This window comes from Rhinolophus hipposideros, assembly GCF_964194185.1.
Source record: "Rhinolophus hipposideros genome assembly, chromosome: 14".
NCBI classification, from domain to species: Eukaryota; Metazoa; Chordata; class Mammalia; order Chiroptera; family Rhinolophidae; genus Rhinolophus; species Rhinolophus hipposideros.
In genome coordinates, this window is record NC_138060.1 from 39,561,342 (window position 1) to 39,585,614 (window position 24,273).

The 24,273-nt window shown below is 38.3% G+C and overlaps 1 protein-coding gene across 7 annotated transcripts in view; it reads right to left on the reverse strand.

Annotated features, from left to right (window-relative positions):
* The window catches only part of SATB1 (SATB homeobox 1), a 98,369-nt gene that overhangs the window by 72,784 nt on the left and 1,312 nt on the right, over positions 1–24,273 (reverse strand). For 2 of the 7 annotated variants that reach the window (XM_081071876.1, XM_081071871.1), the window contains exon 2: positions 1,592–1,826. In XM_081071876.1, the coding sequence (XP_080928002.1) occupies positions 1,592–1,802 (211 nt within the window). In that variant the 5' untranslated portion in view covers positions 1,803–1,826. Of the gene's footprint in view, positions 1–1,591; positions 1,827–4,483; positions 6,108–19,337; positions 19,357–24,273 lie in introns of those variants that run through there. The other 5 variants (XM_081071875.1, XM_081071873.1, XM_081071874.1 and 2 more) reach the window with 5 other exon arrangements.

The window sequence follows — 24,273 nt, forward strand, 5'->3', positions numbered from 1 at the left end:
CTGTCACGGCCGTCCTCCTGATACTGGGAGCAATGCTGAACAGGAGCCTTCCCTGAACTGTCTGATTATTTGTGCTTGCTTGTGTTTGGCGAGACTTCCAACTACAGCAACTTCATAACCTTCCAGCATTAAAAGGGGAGTGCACTGGTCACTGCTGAATGCTAAAAATACCACATGATTTAAACCTGGAGGCAGTCTTAGAAGCTTTTGCTGAAGGTTTATGAGCCTGTGTAAACAGCACGTCTGCCATAAGGAGCAGTGAAGTCTGTAGAATCCTTGTCTAAAACTGTCCTGGCATTAAAGTTTGCTGTGCAAATATCACATAATACCAGAGACAGCTGAAATCTCCTATTTAGGAATTTATGGAACTTATATGTTTGCAGGCGTCAGAAAGTCTTTTTTATAGAGCCCCAGTGCTTCACAGTACAATATTAATGCACTCTGTTTGAAAAGCCATAATAAATTATATTTTTAATGCTCTTACCCTGGCTTTCTTAAGATGCATACATTCTTGGCAAACAATCAATAAATAGGGTAATCATGAGTAGAGGCCAAAGAATTTGCTGAAGTGCTGTTTTTCCATTTTTAATAGATAAAGATCTAACAATACGGACTGCTGTGTCTGTTCATTTCAGGATCAATATATTCTTTGTTTTCGCCAAACCAAGGAAAAAATAAATGATTGTATGATAAATGTTATGCATCAAACACAATGAAATTCCTCTGCCTTCTAACTTTATCTACTTAATATTCTTGGTTGCTAAAAGATGGCATTTTTATCCTGTGCTTAGCAAATGTAAGGAAAATCTGAACCCCATACACAGTTCTTCACAGACAAAATAAAGACCATTATGAGGCACACACATTACACCCAGTATAGGCACTGCCTTACATAAACAACAGTGTTGAACATGGTCAAAGTTATGTTCAACTTCATCAATTCAATGTAAAATTGGTAGAAAGTAGTCAGTTACATATACCCCCCTTACAAACTTGCCTAAATATGCCCTTCCTTTATCAAAAATACCCAATTACAGCAAAATCAAAAACTAGAATCGTCAGGTTTTTCACTGCTGAATAATAAATTTGCTCTTAAGAAAACACAGCACACACAAAAAATGACATCACAAAACTTTTATATCATATCGTATACGATTTCCATTACCTCTGAAACTGCATTACAACTAGTCATCTTATGAAAAAGCTAGGGCGGTACTCAAACAATCTAAGTGTCTTATTCTTAATCAGGGTGAGTTTAAGCACTAGCCACCTACATGTTCTCTACTACAGTAACACCTCCTCAATGGAAGCCTGGCATAACTAAGACCATTATACTGAATTCAGCCCTGATCGTCCAAAAATGTCCAATGATTCCAGTGTGCAGTAGAGTAAGATGCTCCACTCAGGCACAGAGCCTACACTTCAAAACGGGACTGCCACTGCAGCCAGAAATGGAACTAATTTCAGATCAGAAAGAGAATCAAGGAAAAGAACATATAACGACATGTTCTGCATCTCCACCCCCACACAAAGTGGCCTTGGGTAGACACAGGGCTCACAGCTTTCCAGGATTTGGCTGGAAAGTATTTACCTTTCCTAAGGTTGGTTTTCATCAGATGGCCCGAGTGTTTTAAAGGCACTCCCTGCATTTTTGCACCTGTACTCCCAAGCCTTCCTCTTCCTAGCGGGCTCCCGTTCTGCTCCAGGCGGGCAATCTTGGCTGGTGGACCCTTCGGATCGCTCACATTGTTAGACATTTCTGAATGTTCTTTCCCCTGAGTTGCCTCGTTCAAATGATCCATACTCAGTTACCCTCTAAAGATCACCTGCCAGAATTTAAAAAGAAGACATGTTACAATTGGGTGAGTGGAGTCCTTCTCTTTCTCTCTTTCTCTCTCCCCACCCCACCCCACCCCCATACACAATGTAACGGTTTACCCCGAGATATGTCACAAATACAAGGTATTTGTAGGATTACCTAGCTAGATATATAATGCAGATATTACTATATTTCTACATAACAGTGTTACATTTCATTCAAGTTAACTGAATAATTTGTGAAAATTGTACCAACACACATGAATAAAAGGTAATTTGTCAGCCACCAACAAAACTAAGTGGGGGGAAATGGGCTTAATTTAAAACAAGAATTATTGCAAGCATACCTAGAAAAGACAATAACAAATTGTATTTATGTAGTCCCAATTTTTAAAAATTAGAAACTCATTACAGAACAGCAACACTTTAATCAAGAATGGAAAAGTTACCACACCCCAAAATATTATTTAAATTTGATGTATTCTTTTACGTATAGCTTAATTTTTATGAGAAAAAATATGCATATGTAAATAAATATACACACAGATACCACCTCAAAAGAAGGTAGCAAACATTGTTTTTTAAATTCCCCACTGACTTTGTATGTTAATTTGTCGAAAAAGTTTTCTACTGTCAAAGTTTCAAGAGTTATGTGACCTGCTATAGATCTCCAGTCTTGGCTCAAATGTGTGATTGGGTCATTTCACCTCTAAGTAAATGGACAGAAGTGGAAGATTTCAAATATCCCAGGTACTGAAGCATTATAACTCACATATTTTGGAGTTAACATTTAGGAGTCCATTAGTAATATAATGCCAATTTATATAGCAAAAAACTTGAAAATACTTTGTGATATACACATTAGATTCAAAAGCCAAACTGGCTTTTAAAAAAAACACAACCTTAATGATTTTGATAAAGCCAGTGTTCAAAAATAATCTCAGTATGTAATGAAGACCACATCTTAATTAACTTCAGAAAAAAATAATAGATAACTATTTTCACTTATATGATGGACATCAATTTTCACACCGTTTCTGATAAAGCAATGAGCACATCAAAATCACTTCTAAAATACATGTTAAACTCGAATTGATAAAAACGGATGAGTAGAATTATTCTATGAACTTTCCTAGTACTTGAAGTATTGAGCTTACCAATATTAACGGGGAAGGGATCATATTTAGGAAAATCAGAATACGATAATTACTACATTCTTCCAGCTGCCTAGTAATCTGACATCTCTTGTACTTTAAAAACAAAATATTACACCAGAAAAGCTATTTAGATCCGATTTATTGAAAGCCAGCTTGTATCAGCATGGCCTTTCTATAAGCATGTTTTTCTCTTTAACCATAGATTACTTTGTCCATTATAATCAAGAAAAGAAATGAATGGGGAGGAGGGAGCACTGGTCATCTGTAGGCTTAAAAGCAACTTTAAGAATGCCAATTGAAGAACTCTAAAGTTTGAGAAATAATGGCTATTTATCCTTGTACTCTAGGGTGGCACGCTGAGAACTAAAGGTTTGCAGTTGATAGAGGTCCCATCTGTTTTTGGTTATGAGGTTCATTAAGAATAAATGTGCCTCTTTTAACCACTTTTTATCAACATTACTATTCTCCATTACATTAAACTAAAGCCAAAATTAGAGAGTGATGATTATTAACTTATTCAAAGCACTCTTTATAATGTTTCACGTGAATTTATAATACAAAGCTGCTTTTTCTGAAATTGGTTGCCTTACCCTAGAGCAGAAAATGAATTTTAAAACATGATTTGAAAAGAAAATACTTAACCCGTGGGGCAATTTAAGAAAAAAAAGAGGGTGGGGGTGAGTAGACAACAGCATCAAAGTTAATGCTACAAAACATACTAAGTAGTCATGAGGCTTAACAGCATTATAAACTGTACAGCAAATGAAAATGATAGATTATAATTTAGTTAATGTATTGACAATCAAAACATCATATAGGTCATGCAAAATTGTCCTTTGAATACCCACCTAAGCGTCTATTAAACACACAGTCATCTTGTAAAAAGCTTTACATTATAAGCAAAATTACACGCACATAAAACACCCAATTTACTCATTTAAACTCTATGCCCAAGGCTCAAGTTCACCAAACCTCAGTTTGGAATTGCAAAGAGCAGTCTCCATGGGGCCTGCTGGACTGACAGCACGGGAACTAACTAAGGTCTCAACAGATGCCAGGCTGAAGTTTCTTTTGAGTTACACATTTTAAAATACATTCTAGTGTAACGTCTGGTTGTCACACATAAAGCAGGCTACTTTCTCAAAATCCCATTTCCCTGTCCATAAACTAAGTCCATAAGTGATAATTACTGAATTAAAACAGTGAACTCAAACACAGCAATTATTTCCCTTAAAAAGAAGAAAAAAAAAGCACGAAAATCCGGTTTCAAGAACCTATTTTTTGCATTATGGGATCCTTTTCAACGAGTTCCTTACTGGATTGCCTCCCTCGCCCCCACACAATCACATTTTAAGAGATTGTGCCCTTATCCATTCCATATGGCCGGCATGATCCAGGCCAAGCTTTCACTGTGACCTTTTAAAGAGACAAAGAAGCAAAGTACTATCTAGAAACAGAAACACTGCAGTTTTACTGAGTGAAATTAGCAAAACCGACCTGAAACTCACCACTTCAAAACTTGACAGCATATAAATAACAAAAACAAAGGAGATTTCCTTTGCAGCCCGGGTTCTTGAAGAGAAGTTCAAGACTGATGTTTTCTGTCTTTTTTTTAAATTAAAAAAAAAAAAAAAAGGCAGCAGACCTGAAGGCGACTTCCCCTGAAATTGTATTATTTTCTCTTCCCCTACCCCCGCCCCCCTAAGCGGGGGAAGGGCAGAAATAAACGTCTACAAGAGTAGCCATGGGGTGGGGTGGGGGGCTGTGGAAAAAAAAAAATCACAATTCGAAAAACAACATATATGGTTTGTAAAATGTCTAACCTCAGAGAACGGGTTTTCGATGGGGGAGGAGAGGAGAGTGGGACGTAGGGAGGAGGGCGAAGATAAAATTGATCTGACAAGTGATTCGTTGGGGGGGAAATCGTAAAAACAAAGCAAAACCCGTTATGAGCTTATACACTGTCGTGGTGCTGGGCAGGCCAGGTAGTGACTGAGAATTCTCTTAAAAAGGAAAAAAAAAAAAATCACTGCGGACAAGGTCTCCAGAAAGGAAAAAGAAAGGTCCCCTAGCTTCCCTCCCTCCCTCAGCTCGCTCTGGTTCCTCGGTGGGAGAACAGAAAGTCTACTTCTGGCTGTCACTTGCGATATTATTCTCCAAGAAGCCCAGAGAACGCAGTGAGGGGAAGGCCACCTCTCCTCCCTTCCAATGGCCCCCACCGCCCTCCCCAACAATTGCGACTAATATTAACAAACCTTAAACTTTCTTCCCACAGCCTCGCACCCCCAACGAGGGCATCTACCGGGGGACAGCGAGAGTGGGGGGCAGAAGGTCGCGAAAAAAGCCCCAGAAAAGCACTAAAATGCCACTTTTGATTCGGCCCTCGCTGACGACAGCCCCGAGGACCCTCTCCCTACCCATTGACGCGGGGCTGCGAGCGTCTGGGGAGCCGAGTGAGTGCAGGAGGGAGAGAGAGCGCGTTTGGGGGGAGGGGAGGGGGAAGAGAAGCAGAAGGCACCCCCAGCCACCTCCACTGCCTCGGCAGCGACCAACTCCCCGCCCCCTCCCCCCAAAAAGTCGCCGCGCTCTCACTCAGCCCGAGTCCGAGGTAAACAACGGGCACCACAATAGCACCAGGACTTGGGGGTGGAGGGAAGGAACCCAGAACCCCCCCAAAACTGATGAGGAGTTTCCCGAAATGAAAGAGGGGGGGTGGGAGCGTCCTCTGGAGTCGCCCGGGCTTTCTGCTCGGTCCCCGGGCCAGCTCGGGAGCGGCTGTGGCTGTTGTTGTTGTGACGAGGCCGGTTGTTGCTGGGTGGCACAGGGAGAGGTGTGTGTGTGCGCGCGTTTGTGTGTGTGTGCGTGTGAGCGCGAGTCCCCGGACGGGGCTGTTGCTCTCTCTCTCTCTCCCTCGCTCGCTCGCTCGCTCTCGCTTTCCCCCTCGTTGCCGTCTCTGCCCCCATTAAATTATTAGTTGACTCATCCCGGCCGCTGTCGCCGCCGCCGCCGTGCCCAGCTCGGCTCCGCGCGTCCGCCCGGGCTGCAGCCCCGTTCGCCGCTGCTCCTGCTGCCGCTGCTGCCGCCGCCGCCGCCGCTGTGGCTGTCTCTTCTTCCTCCTCCTCATTTTAATACAAAATCACCCCGCTCGCAGCCCCAGCCCCGAGCACGCAGCCTCCTCCCGGCCGCCCGCCGCCGCCCCGAGCCCTTCCCCAGCGGGGCCGGCTCCTCCGCCGCGTCCGGGGAGCGGGAGCGAGCGAGAAAGTGGCGGCGGCGGCGGCGGCGGCGGCGGAGGAGGGGGGAGCGAGAGGAGAAGGAAGGGGGTGCGGAGCGGAGGAGGAAGGCGGCGGGGGGGCGGGGGGCGGGGGGGCCGGGTGCACCGAGAAGGCGGAAGAGGGATGGGGATTAAAACCCGGGCTGGAGGGCCGGGATCGGGGGAGGGGGCGGGGGCGGCGAGTTAAAAAGCAGAAAGACAAGTAACTAGTGAATGAGTGAGGGAAGGGGAGGGGGGAGCGCACGATTTCCGGCCCCGGGCGCGCAAGAATTTGTAATGAGCTTGATTAGAGTGAGGCGGCCCGACATTTATGACACACAATACCCAGAATAACAGGGCGCAGCGCGAGGGTTAGCGCCGGCCGCCGCCGGGCGCGCCGGGGAGGGCGCAGGGAGGAGGAGGAGAGGGGGCTTCCCTGGCAGCGGCCGCCGGGCGGGGAGGGGAGCGCGCGGCGCGCGGGCGGCCGGGGCAGGTGTGCGAGAGTGAGCTGGGAGGGAGGAGGGGCAGGGCTGCAGGGGGGGGCGGCGGGGATGCAAGTGAGGGGGAGGAGGGGGCGAGCACCGGGAGAAAGCTAACCACCCACCCACCCACCACGCCACAAAAGCCACAGAAAGGAATACGTCGGGAGCGTCGCAGGCGGGCACCCAAGGGACAGGCGAGGCGGGGAGGGCGCACGGGCCCTGCGGGAGAGGGGCCCGGACACGCAGGTGACTGGCACAGAGTACGGAGGTAGGGGGACTTCAGGAAGTGGCTGAAGGGGACACCCGGGAGGAAGAGCTCTCCCCGGAATCGCGGAGGGTGCTGAAACGTTTGCAGAGGAATAAAGGCCAGGATCCTTAAAATGCTCTCGCGAATATTTACCCTCAAAGGAGGATGAATCCAAAACTATTTCGAGCCAACGTTAAAAAAAAAAAAAAAAAAGATGAGTAAGAGCTTTCTATACAAGTCAGAGGTAGGTTCAAAACTCCCTCACTTCTGAGCCATAGAACACGTTGGAGGAAGAAATACGTGGCCCACAGTGGCCGAGTTAAACAAGATTTGGGTCACTTTGAAAGAGACCTAACTTACTAAAAAGGAAAAGATGCTACCATTCTTAAACTGATTTACACCGGGCGAAAGACGAGAAAGTTTCGCTGGGTCAATATATCAGTTGTAGCAATAAGTATTTCTGTAATCTAGGGTAGACAAATGATCATTAGCACAGAAGTATGATCCTATTATTCAGGTAATCTATTAAATGTAATTTCTGTAAAAAAAGAACAGTACTGTCTCGCCCAAAATAGAGATGCAATGTTTATTGCCTAGGTTTTTACTACTAACATCTAAGTCCCTGAAGGCACTTTATCATTAAACAAAAACAAAAATGTAGTTAAGAACTATTTTTCTGAATACACTACTAGTAGGGAAAAGAGAAAAATCAGTCAGATAAACCATTTTGTTACAAGTAAAAGAGCAACAAGTTAGCACAAGTACTGAGATAAGAGGGAAATATGCAAATTAAGCTCTTTAAAGCTACCAATACACTCTTAGAGACACTGTTTACATTAGAAATCTAAGAAAAGCAGAAGATAAAGCAGAAAATAAAAGATAGGAAATAATGGCCTCCTGGGGATGACAAGTTTAGGAGAGACACAATGAAAATATATCACTCTAATGGCACCCAGGTTTTACCCACAAACCAGAAAGGTTAGTCAAAATCGAGGAAGGCAGCCATGAATCTTGGCACAGATAAACCCAACCCTTCAGCAAAATAAAGAACATGTGAGAATAGAACTCAAAACACAGCCATCACAAACAAGAAAATAAATATGACGCAATCCAAACGATATCACATTTTTAAAAGTTGAAATGTGTCAAAAGATAGAGAAGGATATTTTAAAATATAAGAAATAAAATCAAAAAGAAATATTTAAAAGAAAAACAGATAGCAATCAAGTATCTCTATAATGACTGATGCTTGCAATGATAGGTTAATTTCCAAGACGTATATTTTCATAGTTGATTCAAACTGGTGATGCCTGACATGTTTCCCTGAAACCTGCCCGGTTTTCAGTAGGGACTGGGTATTCTAGTGACACTGTATAAATTTACAAAAATAGCAAAATATAAAAATTAAGAAAAATTATAGTGGACTACAAAAAAAATTATCCATGCAACTTCACCTAAAGTTGAATGTTTTTGTAAAAAGAGGAAAGAAAATTGTTGGGCAGAACAAAATTTAAGCAAAAAGACTAAAAAAGGGTTACTGAAAATATCAATATTAACACACTGGAATAAAATATTAATATGTGTATGTCCTCATTTACACAAATAAATAAGACAAAAAGCTTCCTGATTGCCTTAGCCTCCTAATGACTGGGCTAATGCTAATATAATGTGAGAATTAAAATAGTAATTTTTAAATTTGAACAGCACCTTTTATCCAGGAATTACAAACTAATTCTCAAATAAAAAACATAAAACTGTATAAGTATGGACATGGCCTCGGGAAAGTGATCAACCATAAATGAAGATAAAGACAGCTAACAATGACTTTATTATAAAGACTAATGATATAGTATAATTATGAATCTTGATCACATATACATACTAATTTTCTCCCAAGCACATCCTTTATTTCAGAACTACGGTATATGATTACAAGAAATGCCATAAGTAAAGTGGCACACAGAGGTTTGTGCCCTCCAAGTCATATAGTACACTGATAAACTTAATTACTATAAATTACCTGCTCCTTAGAATACTCATTATAACCACTGAGCATTGGTCAGTGTAAACGCAGGTTAAAATATAGAAGAAAGAAAAGAAAGATAATTAGGAAAATACCTTCCTGAGCACATGTGAGGATAAACTAGCATGGTGAAGGGGGGGAAAAAAACCATCAATTTATCCTACACAGGTATCTTATATTTGACAATAAAGATGCAAGCAAGTATTTTAAAAAGTTAAAATAAACTTTATAAATCTAGATATCAAAATAGAAAACTTCAGTAACATGAAATATTGCAAGTCAAATCCATGAACTATTTAACATGTGGATGTACAGTTAAAACAGAGTGCCTCAATCTTTTATCACATGAGAAGGCATTCAGACTGGCTACAAAAAGGGGAGCAAAGATAAAATATTGTAACAGTTATACAAGATTTAAAAAACATAATGAAAGGACTACTGCATGTTTTAGATGGCACCATATTAAGATAAATATGCAGGCAGATATCTGAAAGCATTAAAACATATTCAGAGTTCTGAATAGCACATACATTTGTAATAAACAGAGAAAGCATTTAGAATTTAAACGCTTTTAAGATATGGCAACTCCGCCAGTGACTGTTAGCAAAGCAATGCTTACCACCATAGCACTTTCTAAGGACATTTTTTTTCCCATCTTTTTAAATTCAAATACAGTTGGCTATCTCTCTACACTTTTAAAGCAGCACAATTTAGGTAGCATCTTGCTCTTTCTGTCGCGTCAACTCTTTGTTTTTTGGCTTTAGCTGCAGGTGGTGTTTTCCATGTATGAATTTCTGGGAATATGGTCTGTGTTGGCCATAGAAGGATGCCTATTTGAGCCATATGTTTTGCTGTCATGTGTCTCATTTTGTCTGTCTGAGATGTCAGGACTGATTCTTGAATAAACCAAATACAAATTTTTAAGAGCAGAGAGGAAAAAGCTGGGGCTGGAACCCAAACAACTTTTGTCAAAACATATATCGGAGAGGAAATGCAATATCCTGTAAACATTTGCACCCTTCTTCTCACATCTTATCTGTGACTGACATCATCACAACTGCATGGTTTAGGAGAGAACCTACTTGCTCAAGTACAGAAGTTTGCAGTATGTGTCTGCACACAGCTTAATCTGACAGACCCCACATCTTTGGAGGTCATGGCACAGCACACTTAGCTGCCCTACTCTAAGCTACAGCCAGCCTGACCCAGCCTTGAACTTGGGGAAGGGAAGCTGCTTCATGCTTTTCTTGTTTTAGTGAATAAACGAAACTCTGATTAAACTTTCTGACTAATCTTACGAGAAGGTATGGCCACCATTTTAATACTCTCATAAACCCCTGAATCTCTTTTGTAACAGTCATCAATTAACAAATTGGATAATTATTGGTTTAATAAATGTCGCCCGTACTAGACTGTAAGCCCTATGAGAGCAGAGACTGTCTTTCTCACTGCCATATTACCAGGACTCTCTACACTGTCCTTGCAATATTTACATCATGAATAAATAAATGAGAGCAAAAAGCTCAGTATCACTTGCAACCAAGTTCCACTGCTAATTGCAATGACAATTCCTTTTAGAGCCTGCAGAAATGAGAAGGAGGTAACAGTAGTTGTATCAGTTAAATTTAAATTAATTGAAATGAAATAAAATTTACAATTGAGTTCCTCAGTCACATTTCAAGTGTTTAATAGCCCTGTGTGGGTATTGGGCAGTGTAGATTATAGGACCCTTCCACCATTGCAGGAAGTTCTATTGGACAGCACTTATCTAGTGAACTTCAATAAAAGATGACAAAGTAAATCCGAGACCTGGCCAGGAGTCTTAGAGGTGCTGAATGGCTTTCAGACAGTTTAGCGTGTCCAAATTGGAATCATTTTCCATTTTAGAAGTAGCCCATAGATCTGTAAAGTTGCATGCAACGAGGCTTGCGTACTGCTGCACACAAATTTATGACGACTTTCTAGACATGTCTGTATTTGAAAAGGTCCTGTATTAAATCTGGAATAACACACATCTACCCCAAATGGTGCTTTCCGTAAGCATTTAAATAGCTCATAGGTGAAGCTAAAAACCAGCCATTCCCACTCCTCTCTCCCACCTCCACATTAAATAAGCATAGCTGCCATTAGAAATGGCTCTTTTGGAAGCTTTACTGTAGGTACCTATTCAAACTGGGAGGGCATCCAGATACCAAACAAATAATGGCGTACTGCACAAAATAACAACAAAAGCCTTGAATGTGTTTCAGGGGAGATAAAGGAGAAATGATAATAAACTAAATATGGGGCTTAAGGCGTTTTGTTTTTGTTTTTTCCCTAGTAAGTAGGATTTCAGTTATAGCCAGATTGATAATGATCAAAAGTTGTTTCCTAATTACATAGGAGTGGCTATAAATACCCACTGGTAATTTGTGACATGCTTTTAATAGACAAAGGTCATTATGAAAGGTGAGCAAAGAAAGGCCAATGTTGATGCTAGTTTGGGGAAAGATGGATAAGGAAAATGAATATCGATAGTTGGCTTCTAGAACCTGACAGGATATCCAGGCCTTTTACCCAGAAATTTTACCTTTTTTTTTTTTTTTTTTTTTTTTTTAGCAAGAATACATTGGGCAAAAAAAATCTACAAGCCACCTTTTTCTTCCATACATGTCAGTATAGATCATAACCTTGAAAATACACAATGGCAATAATTCCATCAAAATTGGTATCTCTATCTAAACCTAGATCCAAAAATTGAGTGGGGAGGGAGAAGGATTCCTATGATGACTGTTGAGTCTTCCAGTGTAGATATTGCCACTAAAACACTTAGTTTCAGGTTGCTTCATTTTTACCCCCCCACCCCGAACTGTTTCTGGAGTACCTGTCCTCCTTCTCACCTGCTGTATCTTTTCATATGCAGTTTGATTAAATTCCTTCTGTCCAAAGCCTTCTCCAATTGTTAGTTATTTTCTTCTTGACGCTCCATCACACTACCTGTCTCTTCAGTGTGGTATGCCATATTTGCATGTCTGCCCCTCCAAACTGTAAGTCTGGAAGCATCTTGAGGGTGTATTTATGTCTGTATTCCTGGAGTCTCTCACAGTGCCTGCCCTCTAAAGGAAAAGAACCCAAGAACTATTTTTATGAGTGGGTGCTTGTAAGAAATTTTAGGAAGATTCTTGCAATCTTAGGAAGTAAAGCCAGGTGCTGGGATCAGAGGATAACTCACTAGCTCCCCAAATGTGCTGCATATAAACATCACCAGAGGAGCTCCTTCCACAATCTAGATGTCCAGGCTGCAACCCACGGCAATTAAATCAGAATGGCTGAGGGTGGGAGCCAGACATTTGGTGATTCCAATGTACAGCCAAGTTTGGCATACACCAGTTTAGGCAATGTTTTGGATATAGGAAATCAAATGTACAAGCTAGGACATTTTCAAGTAAAGTTTTTAACCCAATCACTTGGGTTAAAAGTGATTTTACTTTTAACTGAGTAAGTAACTGAGGTCACTTGGAAAAGGTAAGGCCGTTCTAGGAACCAGTACTCACCCGAAATTTAAGAATTATATATGCAGGAAAGCCATTGTTTCAAACAAAAAAAAAGGTGGAGGACAAGTTATTAGATCATTGATTTGTCAATTAAAGGTATGCTGTTTGAGGAACCATGATAAATTAGCATTTGGGCACTTGCTTGAGATTAACTAGGGTGCCAGAAATCCTGTGCAGGTAAATGATTTATCATCACAGACATAAGCAACTAACCACAAAATTACACATGGAAGTAAAGTTCTAAAACCAGTCTATTACTTACTGGAGCCAGAACCATCCTGATTTCCTCTAATTCTTTTGTCAACATAGTTGAGCATGATTTTTCTCCCAGAAAACTTCAACCTTGAGTGGGATCCTCCTTGAACAGTTGAACTGTTCAACTTATTTCCCGACTAAGTCACTGCACGTAAGCAGAACTGAGGTATTCACATTGTCCATGCCAAAGAGCCCATGACAGGGCCTCACAGCCCGAGCTGCTTTGCAATACTCTCGGGAAGCTCAGGGAATATTAATTCCAACAAAGTCAAACAGCAACCGTTCCCAATCAACCTTTTGCCAGGACATATCAACCAAATCTTCTTAGTGCTGTGAATGTTATTGCTAATCTTTCCTGGCTTAATTGGAGGGGAAAAACAGTTTGAGGTTACAGTGGACCTGAATCCCCGTCCAGATTCTTTTGGGGGAATATCAGCCATAGGCAATATCTGATATTGTCTGCTATGTCCATCGCCACAGGCACTGGACAGGAGTTGTCCATCAGCAAAGAAAAGCCACCACCAGCAACAACTACATCAAGCCTGGACAATGATTAAATATGACTATAATGTTTGAAATGTGTTGAAGCAAAGGAGAAGTTTAATGCAAAAGTAAAGCGCATTCTATTTGGGATGGTGGAAAAGATGTGGAAGCCGACTGTGGTGATGATTGCACAACAGTGTGAATGTAATTAATGCCACTGAATTATACAATTAAAATGGTCAAAATGCCATATTTTCTGTTATATATCTTTATCACAATAATTTTTTTTTAAACAAGAAGCTAAAGGAAAAGAATCTTTCACCTATTCTTAATATTAGCAGATACATATTATCATGAAAATATTATGCCAAGTAGAACAACGAGCTACAACACACTGAACAACTCCGTCCTCACAGCCAACCGTCCATTGCTTTGTCCTTATCCGCCAACAGACACAGTCCAGTCTATGCTAGATGATTAATTCATATGATGAATACCTGACCCAAGGATAATTAACATGGATTGGTAATTAGAGACCAAGATCCCACCCAAAGTAGGTAATTTGATGGTCCTCTGATGCAGGAAAATGGTTCTCTTTTCAGATTTTATTCTATACTATTGTATCTTAGCAAAAGAAGAGAAAGAAGCAGAAACAAAAACAAATAAGAATACCTTAAGTCCAAAAATTCTTTTTGAATGTTTTTCAAATGAATGAAAATTAACTATACTCATGAAATAGTAGACCCTCGATCAAACAGTACTTAGAGTGTCGGACATTTACATGCAGTACAGCCAAAGATGTGTAAGAAACTGTATAAATGCAGTCAATGTAATAATTTATAAATTATATCTGTATAGAGACTTTAGGTTCTAGTTTTTAAATATATATATAATTTTTTTGTTATACGAAGCCCAAAACTCTTTCAAATTTATCAGTCACTTTTTAGTAATACCAATTAGGATTAAAATATTTACTTCTTCATGCAATAGTTTGTAATCAGCTTTTTCTGTATTTCCTATATTCTGTTTCCTATCATCTATCCTTACTGATTTTGTATTTTTATTAGACATTTTTATATTTGCGATGGAGTTTTTAATGTATTGGATATTCATGTACAAATTATGTCTTACTGAAGTTCATACTACATGTAGATTTTTTCTGGTGCATGACTAAGAAATATGAATACATAGTGAAGCCAAGTTAAAATTACATATTTATTACATATAAAAGCATGAATAAAATACTTAAAAATAATTTCATAGTACAGCTGTAGCTAGAGCATATCCAGTTACCTATTTTGCAGGTGACTCTTTCATTATTAGTGTGTTTACTGTGGAATTTAATTCATTAAAGACTGACATGAATTATAAATATACATGCAAATTTCCAGTTGATATGAAGCAAAAAGTTGAGAAACAATGAATGCTACTGTATATCTTTAAAAACAGAACTAGTGAGCCTTGAGGCTGTTTTGTAATCACTTATTTTTATTTATTCTGTAAAGACTATTTTCATTTGTATTGTCTTTTTTAGTATACATAAATACACTTGGGGGAGAAACAAACAACATACTTATGAAAAATTCTGATGGGGACCAACTTGTAACAATTTTGAGACTGTATTGCTTTAACGATGGACAGTACCCTCTGTCCTATTACTGCTACACCTGAAAAAACACTACATATTCACACTATTGTTAATGAAAATTAAACTTGTATCTTCATGACGACAAAAAGGCTCTCAAAAATAACTTTTTACTTTGCTTTGCACATAGGGGTTTTGTCACTAAGAATTCACAACACTGCAAGCAAGTGTAAAGGCATATGCTGCCATTGAGGAGATAAACCAAATCTTGGGGCATTCTCTATAGATTTGGGAAATCCAATTGTTTGACATCCAAGAATATAATACACATATAGCATAATATGATGTATGTTCACAGATACTGTTTGCATGTCATACAAGAGAATATTACGCAATTTAAAACTAGTTTATCACACTTTTCATTAGAAATTCTTAAAAACCCAGAGTTAGTGTAGTACCTCTATTATTAAGTGACTCCCACAGAAGAGGATAAATGACACAGTGGGAAAAGTAGTGGAGAAAACAAACAGGGAACCTAGCTTTGGGTTTTGCTCCTTCCTCTACTAGCTGGCTGAGTGAACCTTCATAAGTCAAGCAGTATCTATAAAGTGAGGGAAAAGAATCTGATCATCTTTAAGACCACATAAACAATTCTCTGCCCTTAAATGAAAATAACCAAGTTCAATTTAAAGGGAATGTCAAGATATAAGGGCATTTCTCACATACTACATTAGATGTTTATCTATATATGAGACAGGTGTCAAACAAACAAATAGTAAAAAAAAAAAAAAAAAAAAAAAAGCCACTAAGGCAAAGAGAAACTTTAACTCACCAGATTCCATCTGTTACATTTGAATTCATGCATAATTGATTATCCATGACTGGTAAGTTCTTTTCTCACTAGCCGACCACAGTTTTCTAAACATTATATATTAAATCACTACTAAAGTAGACCACATTTCAGAAACAGCAAGGGCAGAATAAGAATATTTTAAATGAAAAATTACATGGTGGTTAATAATAATACAGCTGACCTATGTTTAAGGGAGAGAAATTTTAATCATGTGCATATTAAATATTAATAACCTATTCTGTTATTGTTATAATAAGGTTAAGTAGGCTTCTCCATGCTTAAGGAAAGAGGGAGAAGTAGGAATGCATAATGGTGCAAAAAGACACAGAGAAGGAGACAGACATAAGGAAAACGTGTCAACAATAAACAAGAGGAAATGAGAAAGAAGGAAAAGATGAAGGTGGAAACTAATCTCTATGTGTCATTATGACTGCCAGAGTACTGGCAAAGAAGCAACATCCTTTTATTTCAATTTTAATCATTTCTGAATTTTAATACCCGGCTCCTTTTGTAATTCTCCTGGCATTCCCCATAGGCCTCCATCCCCGCCAAAACACCACTGTAAATTAAATGGCAGGCAACCACACCACTGATGTAGCCTCCCCAAAGAACCTACCAGGTGACCAAAACAAAAAAAACGGTATGTCTACCTTACATCCCTGAGGACCTCTAGCCGATTAACTGGCTGAATGTTCTCTACTTTCTTTAATTTTGAAAAGAAGGGCAGTAGTTAGGTAACCTACAGATAGAGAATCATTAAAAAAAATAAAGCAAGCCAGTAGTAATACAATAATCAGTGACCATCAGGGCCTGGAAAAATGAGTTTGCTCTCACTGGCACTAAGGAGCATCACATGATTATTTAATTACAGCTCTAATTTTTGTCTCGTGGATGGCAACATATCAACAATTAATAGGGCAAATAGAGGAGACTGTTTTTAAAGAGACAGAATGTGCATGATAATGTGATAGGTCACACAGCAGTGTACCGCTTAAGAATACTTTCCTTTCTGTAACTAAATATGACTGTCTTGTAAATAGCATCATACATGTTTTTAAAAGAAAATAAATTTAAAGAGGAAGTATGTTTTTAGATAACTTTCATAGAATGCCCAGAACTTTTCAGAATGTTTTAGATGCAGCTAACACAGCCTTATTGGGACTCTAGTATTAATTTCAAGGAATGGAGTGGAATCTTCATTAATATAAATACCCTAAATCTTAAAACGTTTAAAAAACATATTGCTATAATGAACAATATCTTCTTATACAGTAATCATGGCTGACACGTATTCAATGGGACCCTGAAAAAATCATTATTGTAGGAAAGAGTAGGAAGAGGTCAATCAGCAATGGGCCACTGGGCCACAGTAATTTTGGTCCCAGAATATCAAAAAGTCCATTACATGGTGGCCTAACTGCAACGACCTAGGGGAGTGCTCTGTTTTGACTCTAATATAGTTTGTTACCACAACCAAACACCAAAGAACCATGAACCTGAGCAGAGATAGTCACCTCATCTTTGAGGTCAGTCAATGAGGATAAAACAGACCCCAGTGCTACAGTCAAAAAATGACAGAGCACATAGTTAAAGAAGAAAAACATTCGATTACCCAGAAAGCTGGGACATGTGAAGATTAAGTATTCAGATAACCCCAGTAAAAACAGAAAATTATAAAGAAACGTCTTTTTCCCCCCCTTAAATCATTATCAGCACAAGGTAAATTCACAATTTTATTATTAATTTAGCAGACTTTTACTGAGGAGCACACAATGCTAATTGTGAACTTTTATTTTATATAACAGACACATGCACCTGACGCAGAATTTATTGTAATTTAATACCTTATAGAAATAAATATAAGCAGCACCTAAACAATTCATAAAATGGGAATATTTGTTCATTTTTAAGTGCTTTATTACAAAGCTACAAGGTCTACATACCCAAATTAACCAAAGGAATTCAAAGAGTTAACTAATTTGATAGAATTGTCGAAGTAAAGCTGAGTTCAGCTTCAAACTCCTCTAGTTTCAATCATCCATCGTTCTGTCATGCCAAACGCCAAAGCAAAAAACCCAGATTTGAAATTTGGAAAACGAAATTGTCTTAGAACTACTGCTGTGATGAACTGCTCAAATGTATCTTAAACAGCAGATTATAGGAAATTTTAAGAAAACGTAAGTTGGATAAAGGAACAGTGACTAAAATTATTCCACAAAAAAGAAGGATGATGAGGTGCTAAATCAACTCAATAAGCTTGTAATGGCTTATGCTGGCCAAAATCATCAGAGAACAAGAAAATGTGGGCCTCTCAAAATACAATCTGGGAGAGCTAAAACTGCTGAGGGGCAACAATTTCTAATGCTACTGGCAAAAGTGATCAAGCCAATACTAACTATGAAAGCGGAAAAAAGGCTGAACATTTTATATCCCAGTGAAAAGTTTTAAAATGAAGTTGTTTTAATAGAAAACATTTTGATGATTCTGGACCAAAATGTGACTCCATCGATTCTAAAAGAATATTCTTAAGAGTCTAGCGAGCTGCAGCTTGTATGTAAGCATATACATCATTCTTTTTTTAACATTGACTGTTAACATACAGTTAACGTGTCTCAGAAAAGGCTGTAATTAACTGTCTACTGCTCTAATAACACTAATAAGCGTACAGTATTATTAAAATACAATGGCTGCATACAAAGTAAGGCTCTCATTTTTTAACTTTCAAGATAATGTTCTAAATTGGTTTTGAGTCTCCTTAAACCACCCAAAAGAGAGCCCACCTCTAAGATTGGTTTTATGAAGCACAGTTATAAAATATTGTTCTTTCCTCCCATAGTCTGGAGAAATCTAACATAAACAGGATATCTAGGTATCATTTTAATTGGCGAAAATACAAAGGGGATAAAACTTGGATTAGTTTATCAATTCTATACATTCTTTTAAAATTTAAAACTATAAGCATTTTACCTTAGTACCTCATTCACTGATAAACTAATTGAATGGGGAAAGAAACGTTAACTATGTCAAGAATCACATAGCCATGTCGTTAATCCCCAATGATTTCCATTGTCTGGTTCACTGGAACGGGAAAACTCAATTGCATTCAACATCAAACAGCTAATTATGGATATGCTATATTCAAGACTATCTCCATTTCAAAAGATATCTGTGTATACTGGGTTCTATTTTATTTATAGTAATTATTACAATAAAATATTTATAGCATAAAACCTCTTTCACCTTAAAGTCCTTAACATTATAAACATTAAAAGGCCGAATTCTCATTTACATGCTCTTAACTGCATATCAGAAACCACGGAGGTAAGACTAGAAAGGAACCTCTAGCAATCAAGTTTACTATATGCCTGGCTTCCTGGAAAACTGCATCTAAAGAATTCCCTTTTCTTTAAATATCTTAAGGAAAGATGGTCTAATAACTTCCCATGGGAGCTTTTTACCATATTTTACTGCCCAAAAAAGAATGCCCATTGAAGAATTTTTGTTGGTATCTAGTCCCAAATCATCTACAGCTGAGAAAAAAAGCAACATCCCAACACAGAGACCTTTCTGGGACAGTAAATGCCTCTCTCTCCCCCTGGCTGTAGCCCTGATTCTCCATATGGAATTGATAGGAACTTTGCTGGCACTTACCCTCTAAATAATCAGAGGCTGCTCTCTGAATCAAGCCCTACAGGAGAGCTCTCAAAAAGTAGTCTTTGATGAGGTGACAATGACGAAGTTCTTTCTGGCACTGCTAGCAAGGCAGAAGCATCTCCAAATGAGGTGGTTACCAGTTGCCTGTGAAGCAGCTGGACCATTACTGCAGTTCTGAGGGTGCGTCACAAATCAGGTCATAGCTCTGGGTAGAGTCCACCCACTTCACCCTGTACAACGCCCTCCACTTCCTGCACACCTGGGGGGAAGGGGTGCAGAGGAGGAGGGCCAAAGCAGGTCCACTGACATTCTAGTAAAGGCACAACCAGGTGCAGCCTAATATCTGCTTCTTCTGCAAGCATTTCAGCTTAATTTGGGGCATCTGCACCCCAAGGTACCAAAAAATTTGTGCAACCATAAGCGGGTTCTGAAATGAGTGATAAGTGTAATAAAATACTGCACAGTTAAATATTTTATCCAACAAGATCTTTCCTCCACTGGAAACCTAACCAACTCAATTTCTAATTATAAGACACTTCACTACCAAATGTCAAATAACTGGACTGAATAAATTTCAGCAGAATCTAGGGACATACATGCTGGGTTACCAGTTAACTAATTTTCATATCTCATAACTAAACTAGATCACTACATACACTAAATTATGTCCTTGAAAGTCCACTGAAACAGGTGATTACAATTCCTATTATGAACTCTCAGACAGCAACAACTGTGGAAGTGATACAGAATAACTTGAAAGAATAAAAATAGCCAATATGTTAGAGAATTGCTACACTACTACATCTCACCCTGGCTATATCTACACACAATCTGTATCTATTTACTCAGAAATGAAATATCTGATCTTAAAAAAGACTTTAAAGAAATAAACAGCAAAAGGTACCATTGGCATATGTTCAAAAGTATTAAATAATGTGTGTCAATGTGTTGATCACACCCTATGAAGACACCAAGTTTAAATAGACTTACCATTGAAAATAGTACTTAGGAACGACATATAAATGACCATAGTAGACACTTTTTCTTTGGTATAGTGAAGCAGAAGAACCTGTGTAACAGATTTGATTTATATGCTGTATTAAGACCACATTCTGCTCTGATGTCAATGGAATATGTGATTCAAGATTGACAACTGTGTGTAGACAATGAGTGTAAGAGCTATCTATAGAATGTAAGTGAAAATAAGCATTTTCTAAAGTTAATTGTTTTAGAAGTTTTAGAATTCAACTGTAACAGTCAGTATTTTCATGATTCCAGGAGTTTGAAAGAGAAGGGACTTTTAATTTAAAAAGAAAACCACAAATATATTTATTATTATAGGAAAGTTAAAATCTCCCTTATCTTAAGGTTGGCAGATTAACAAGAAAGGAGGTAAGAATACTTTCAGAGGAAAGCCATCAGTACCAAGCAATCAGTGAGTCCCAGTTTGTATTAATATTTGCAGACCTCCATTAAGAACTGTAATACTCCAAACAAGACTTGGAAAGGAAGACACTTTATCAAAGTTATTATCTAAGTAATCAAAGAATTTAAATAATCTATTTGAAACTTTGTAGAAAGTTAATTTAGCAAACACACTTGAATGTGTTAGAACGTATTTGTCCTGAGGTTGCTCTAAGATGACTATTTTAAGTGGCATGCAGATTCTTTGGGGGGGTTGATGTTATAGTTGAGGTATGTAAAGTAACATTTCTTCCAACTGGTTCTCACATGACAGAAATGAAAAAGATGAAATTGCTCTTCTTTAAGTTTTTGCCTCTGGGAAATGATAAGAAAAACTCCTTGCGACCCCTACCCCCAACCAGGAAGCTGAAGCCCTGGATTATAGCACAGGTAGATATTAAAATGGAGACAGAGCTGTTATTTAGTGGTGACAGGAATATAAATACGTGCACTAACCTATAAACTGGTATTTACTTCAGGAAGGTAAGTAATATTTTTCCTCTGATTGCTGAGCTGTCAGTTTAATGCAGCGTAAATAAACAGTAGGTGCCTGCTAGCTCCAAGTAGGAAGTGTTCATTCCACACGAGGAACAGATTACTGAAGCCTGATGCTCATCATGCTGAAACATAACTTTCATTTTACCAGAAAGTACACCCTACCGTGGATGATTTTTCGTGCCTGATCTATTAATTAACTTAACTCTGTTCTGTCAAAATGTAAACCAATTTGTTAAAATCATCCCAGAGTTTCGGAGTTTGAAACCCAAATCAATTTGAAAAGCAAAAGTAATGACTGTTCTGTAATCTGATCACAAATGCTAAAAATGAATACTTAACATAATAAGCATAAACTATACAAAACCAAAAACAGAAAAGGAACAAATTTAAATATAGAATTTAATAATCTGAGTTACAGAATTTACTCAAAATTGTCCTCTTTTGCTAATTAAAAGCAACTGACACCTTCAATATTTCTCAACTATGTGCTGCTTAAGTCCGTTCAATATGGATGCTTATGCTGTTCTCTAAAATATCTAAAGGTAAACCATTCAAAAAAATCAAATCACACTCCTTCATTCTAACAGAAATATTACTGAACTCTCCTGAAAGAAGTGGCAAGTTTGAAGATCAAATGATGATACCCTTCCTAAAAGCATTTATACAAAATGTGGTTTTCTTCCCATTTTCTATGTACCACAAAGCTATGAGAGTGTGGCATCTAAATTTCTCCTTACATACAAGTAGTTAGCAAATATTTCATGGCATCATTTAAAATGGGACCTCATCTTATCTAAAAAGTATAAAAGGCAATTTGGGGTGGTTTCTATTTAAAACATAAATTCTGATAATCAATGGATTGTAAAGGGAAAAGAAGGGTTTAAAATATTTTAGCATTCGACTACAACATGTCTAGACATGGTCTGAAGATTGATTTAGTCGTACGCACTTATTTTATGGACTTCATCAATCCCAAGTACTAATATAATAAGCATCATCCAAGATAACACATGTTGGAAGAAATGATGTGTTTGCGTAAAGGGCATATCTATGTATGGCCCTTTTGGAAATTTACAGAGCAGATGAAAAAACACTAGAGTGCTTTACAGAGTCCCTACTGTATATCCATGTTGTGTTTGGCTTAACAGTGTTTGTAACCAAAAGATTTTTACAATAATGAGGAACAGGTGCCTGTCACCTGACCTTTTAGGCCTAATTTACAATCCACAACCTGTCACATAAAAAAATAATTGAAAATCTCCACATATTTCAGTCTTTGCTAATTTAGCGTAGTCTTTCTTAACCATCACGCAGCATATCATATCTTATTCAGTTGCAGGTTCATATAGCTGGCAACAGACTTCTTTGCAGAAATAAGCCAATATTCATTTTGTTGTTGTTCTTGTTAAAGAGGCTGGGAGACAAAAGAACTACTTTTGTAGATTATCAACCAAAGAATATATTAATTTATTACAACAACTGAACAAAAGGCATTCCTTTTGAATACTTTTACATACAAAGAACTATTATTTATTACATATTTCAGCTTGTGGGAAAATGAGGAATGCATTGATTCTGGAAACAACTATTCAGACTTTTGGAAGTTCTTTAGGTCTTCTTTCTCTTTTTTTCCCCTTCTCCTCCAGGCTCCCTCTCTGCCACGCCACACACATTTTAAGGCATTAGTACTTTAGGAGGGCAATCCCTATTTGTTCTTTTTCATCCATCATTTGTATTCATTATTCAGAAAAGAATACAAAACTAAGCAGTGATTTTTATTTCTCTTGTATAATCTTGCTACATGTAGCCATACTCAAATTTAAAAATGCTTTGTATTTTATAGCTACTGTTTACATATTACATATGACTGAACACTGCATTTAAAATACTGTTTCCATTAGAAAAAAACTATGAAGTAATAAGTGTCAAGTGGAGATGAAGAATAAACATGCTTGGTATATTTATAAAATACATAGTCATTTAAAATGTGCACAAAGAGGATACATATTTTGCTACTGTTGCACAGTATATACATTGTTTAAAGTGTATTTAATAATGTGCCTAACCAAGTTAATTAAAGTATTTATGTCTGGTGATTGTGTTAAACACTTGGAGAGGTAGTGAAAGATACAGCCAGTTACTTCTGCTAACTAAAGTTGAAATTATGCACTTATTATAACCTTTTCTAACAATGTGAGAAAAACAGAGTAAATATATTAAATTTGTTTCACAACAGATGCTTAGGTTGTTAATATTTAAGATGCCTATTCATGCTATTCCTGTCTGCACATTTGTCAAAAATGTAAGCTTGAATGCTAATGTTTGCCAGCAGACTGGAGCAGCCAGTATATGAATGTACTACTGTTCTACTAAAATAATATGCAATAGAAATAAAGAACTGCTGCTAAATCATAGCACTAGTACCACACAGCAGATTAAAGGTTTGTAGAGCAAACACCTCAACCTTGGCTTTCTTCAGTCTTAAAATATGGGTGGTTTTTTTTGTGTTTTCTTTTTTTTTTTTTTGCAGCTACAATTGACTAAAGAATACATCTTGCATTACTGACATCTCAGAAAAAATCCACTTTAGACAGGGTGTAAATTTCAATAAAGTTTCAACGGGATGAGTTAGTCAACAGCACAAATACTGTAGATTTCAGGGACTGCTTAGGACAAAACCTGACACGCAGCAGTCAGTCGTGTTTTACTCATTCTTACCCCTTCCTCTGTCCTCTTGGGAAAGTCAGGTAGGTCCCATGGCCTCCCAAGGTGCAAGCATGGAACCACAGCCAGTCAGAGTGGAAAGGTTTTCTCCTGAGAATAGGACGTCTTTCTGTTTTCCCTGTCTTTTACAACCATATGGAGGACAAGTCGTAGAATATTTGCCTGGAAATCCGGAATGCCGCTGAGAAAGTTCACTAAGGAAGGGCGCAGAGGTCAAAGTTGCCAACCGGGGCACTTTGAGAGGCGA